A 2766-nucleotide genomic window follows, 5' to 3' on the forward strand; every position below is an offset into this window, starting at 1 on the left:
AGATGTAACTGCTTCTAATTCACCTGCCATTCAATCAGTTAAGGCATAAACTTGAATGAGAGTTACAACACAAGTGTCAGAGCCCTCAACCAAATTCCTATCATCAAAAAAATCTGAGGCGGTAACACGATAACAAATTGGATTCCTGCCACATTCATACGGTTTCCATCGAAGACTATTATTAACTCGTTCCTAATCACGTGGCGGTAAACAAGAGTTGTCGTCATATCGACGAATTGCGCCTAATATTCGTCGTACACATGTAAACTAAGCGCGCCAGGAGTCTGTCGTATTTATAGACATACCGAAGCGATGGCTTCTTTTACTCCAGCGGGCTCTCGCGATATTTACGGAAACAAGTGGTGTATGCTAATGTTCATCCTATCCTAAGCTCATAAAGACCAGTGTCCTATGGCAGGCCAGGCCTCTCCGCCCCAAGGTATTACGATAAATTTAGAAAATGCTTTTGGTCGCGGGAGTTGTCTTTACTATTTATGGTAGTGCACGCGATGGTTAATTCTGACGCGTGTGGTAACCTCTGAGTCTATTTTTATGTGTTGTTTGCTCTCTAGGGGAAGTGTACCTACTTGTGTGGTGTAGTTCCTAGTGATTCCAATGATTTGAAAAGCTCCTAGTAGACGGCGAATGATCGCCGGAATGTTGGCAATGAGTGTGACCTAGATATAGACAGGTGCGATCCACTGACTCACATAGCTGTCATATGAAACACTACACCGCATGGGGATTGCGGATTTAGGACTCCAAACAAAAACCAAAGTCAACGGTTGTATAAAAAGAAATAATGTAATTAAAATAAATAAATTAACCGTTTATTTATTAATTACATTTGGCGTGAGATCCATAACGATCCCGTGTATATAATAAAAATAAAAAAAAGAAAATTAAATTTATATAAATTTTACAATAAATTACATTAGAATAGATGGCGTTATCTTAGATGTTCAGTTCTGTCAGGTATCACTACGTACAACGTACAAATGCCAAAGTTCCTTGCGGAACAGAGCACCACAATACACAGCACTAGGTTCACGTAGCTTGGGCGCTCACGTGCGCGCTTAGAAGCACTTGCGGTGGACGATGCCGGGGCCGGACTCGTCGTACTCCTCCTTGGAGATCCACATCTGCTGGAAGGTGGACAGGGAAGCCAGGATGGATCCACCGATCCATACGGAGTACTTCCTCTCGGGGGGAGCGATGATCTTGATCTTGATGGTGGAGGGAGCCAGGGCGGTGATCTCCTTCTGCATCCTGTCGGCGATACCGGGGTACATGGTGGTACCACCGGACATGACAGTGTTGGCGTACAGGTCCTTACGGATGTCAACGTCGCACTTCATGATGGAGTTGTACACGGTCTCGTGGATACCGCAGGATTCCATACCCAGGAAGGAAGGCTGGAAGAGAGCCTCAGGGCAACGGAACCTCTCGTTACCGATGGTGATGACCTGACCGTCGGGAAGTTCGTAGGACTTCTCGAGGGAGGTGGAGGCGGCGGCGGTGGCCATCTCCTGCTCGAAGTCGAGGGCGACATAGCACAGCTTCTCCTTGATGTCACGCACGATTTCCCTCTCAGCGGTGGTGGTGAAAGAGTAACCCCTCTCGGTGAGGATCTTCATGAGGTAGTCGGTCAAGTCGCGGCCAGCCAAGTCCAGACGGAGGATGGCGTGGGGCAGGGCGTAACCTTCGTAGATGGGGACGGTGTGGGAGACACCATCTCCGGAGTCCAAGACGATACCGGTGGTACGACCAGAGGCGTACAGAGAGAGTACAGCCTGGATGGCGACGTACATGGCGGGGGAGTTGAAGGTTTCAAACATGATCTGGGTCATCTTCTCCCTGTTGGCCTTGGGGTTGAGGGGAGCCTCAGTCAGGAGGACTGGGTGTTCCTCAGGGGCGACGCGCAGCTCGTTGTAGAAGGTGTGGTGCCAGATCTTCTCCATGTCATCCCAGTTGGTGATGATACCGTGCTCGATGGGGTACTTCAGGGTGAGGATACCTCTCTTGCTCTGGGCCTCATCGCCTACGTAGGAGTCCTTCTGACCCATACCGACCATCACACCCTGGTGGCGAGGGCGACCGACGATGGACGGGAAGACGGCGCGGGGCGCGTCGTCGCCGGCGAAACCGGCCTTGCACATGCCGGAGCCATTGTCGACTACAAGCGCAGCAACATCGTCGTCGCACATTTTGGCGTTTGTGTTTGGTTTGGGACGCGGTGGATGTTGACTCTACGGCAGCGAGACTGCGAGTGCGGCGAACAGCGGTGCCGGAATCTTTTATAGGGCAGCGGCGCAGACGCCGCGCGCCTTACATGGCGAGCGCGCCGGCCCCCTCGCGCCCACTGCCGCCGCCTTTCTTTCAATATTTCTCACAAATATACTAACTGAAACCCATCGTATCATCCCTTAGACACTTCATTGGGTACTTAGGGTGGTTTTTAATCAGTATTTTGGTATAAAAGTCCGCGCGCCGTAAGAGGCGCGAGCGTCGGCCCGCCCGTCTTGTGCCATTTCAGGCGTTGGGCGGGCGCCTCTATTCGTATACCAATATTTACTTTATTATTTTGAATTCCAGAGTCTATCAAAGTTATATATTCTGATTCCAAGTCGAAAATAAGTTCGATTCATATTTTTTTCATGTAACATAATTCTAAATTGATTTTAAAACTCAATCTCGTTTTCTGCGTGAAAACATACTTATTAATATCATTAATTATTCTCTAAGTTAAAGCCCTTTCATTAAGCT

The 2766-nt window shown here is 49.0% G+C and overlaps 1 protein-coding gene across 1 annotated transcript; it reads right to left on the reverse strand.

Annotated features, from left to right (window-relative positions):
- Window positions 1-808: 808 nt before the first annotated feature.
- On the reverse strand, window positions 809-2291 carry LOC124642217 (actin, muscle). The gene has a single exon (XM_047180527.1). It carries the CDS (start codon window positions 2205-2207, stop codon window positions 1077-1079), a length of 1131 nt encoding a protein of 376 aa, XP_047036483.1. The 5' UTR covers window positions 2208-2291; the 3' UTR covers window positions 809-1076.
- Window positions 2292-2766: the final 475 nt, after the last annotated feature.

This window comes from Helicoverpa zea, chromosome 24 (genome assembly GCF_022581195.2).
Source record: "Helicoverpa zea isolate HzStark_Cry1AcR chromosome 24, ilHelZeax1.1, whole genome shotgun sequence".
In the NCBI taxonomy this organism is placed as follows: domain Eukaryota; kingdom Metazoa; phylum Arthropoda; class Insecta; order Lepidoptera; family Noctuidae; genus Helicoverpa; species Helicoverpa zea.

Coding starts and splice junctions, on each gene's coding strand:
- LOC124642217 (XM_047180527.1), bottom strand. CDS start 2,207: ATGTGCGACGACGATGTTGCTGCGCTTGTAGTCGACAATGGCTCCGGC.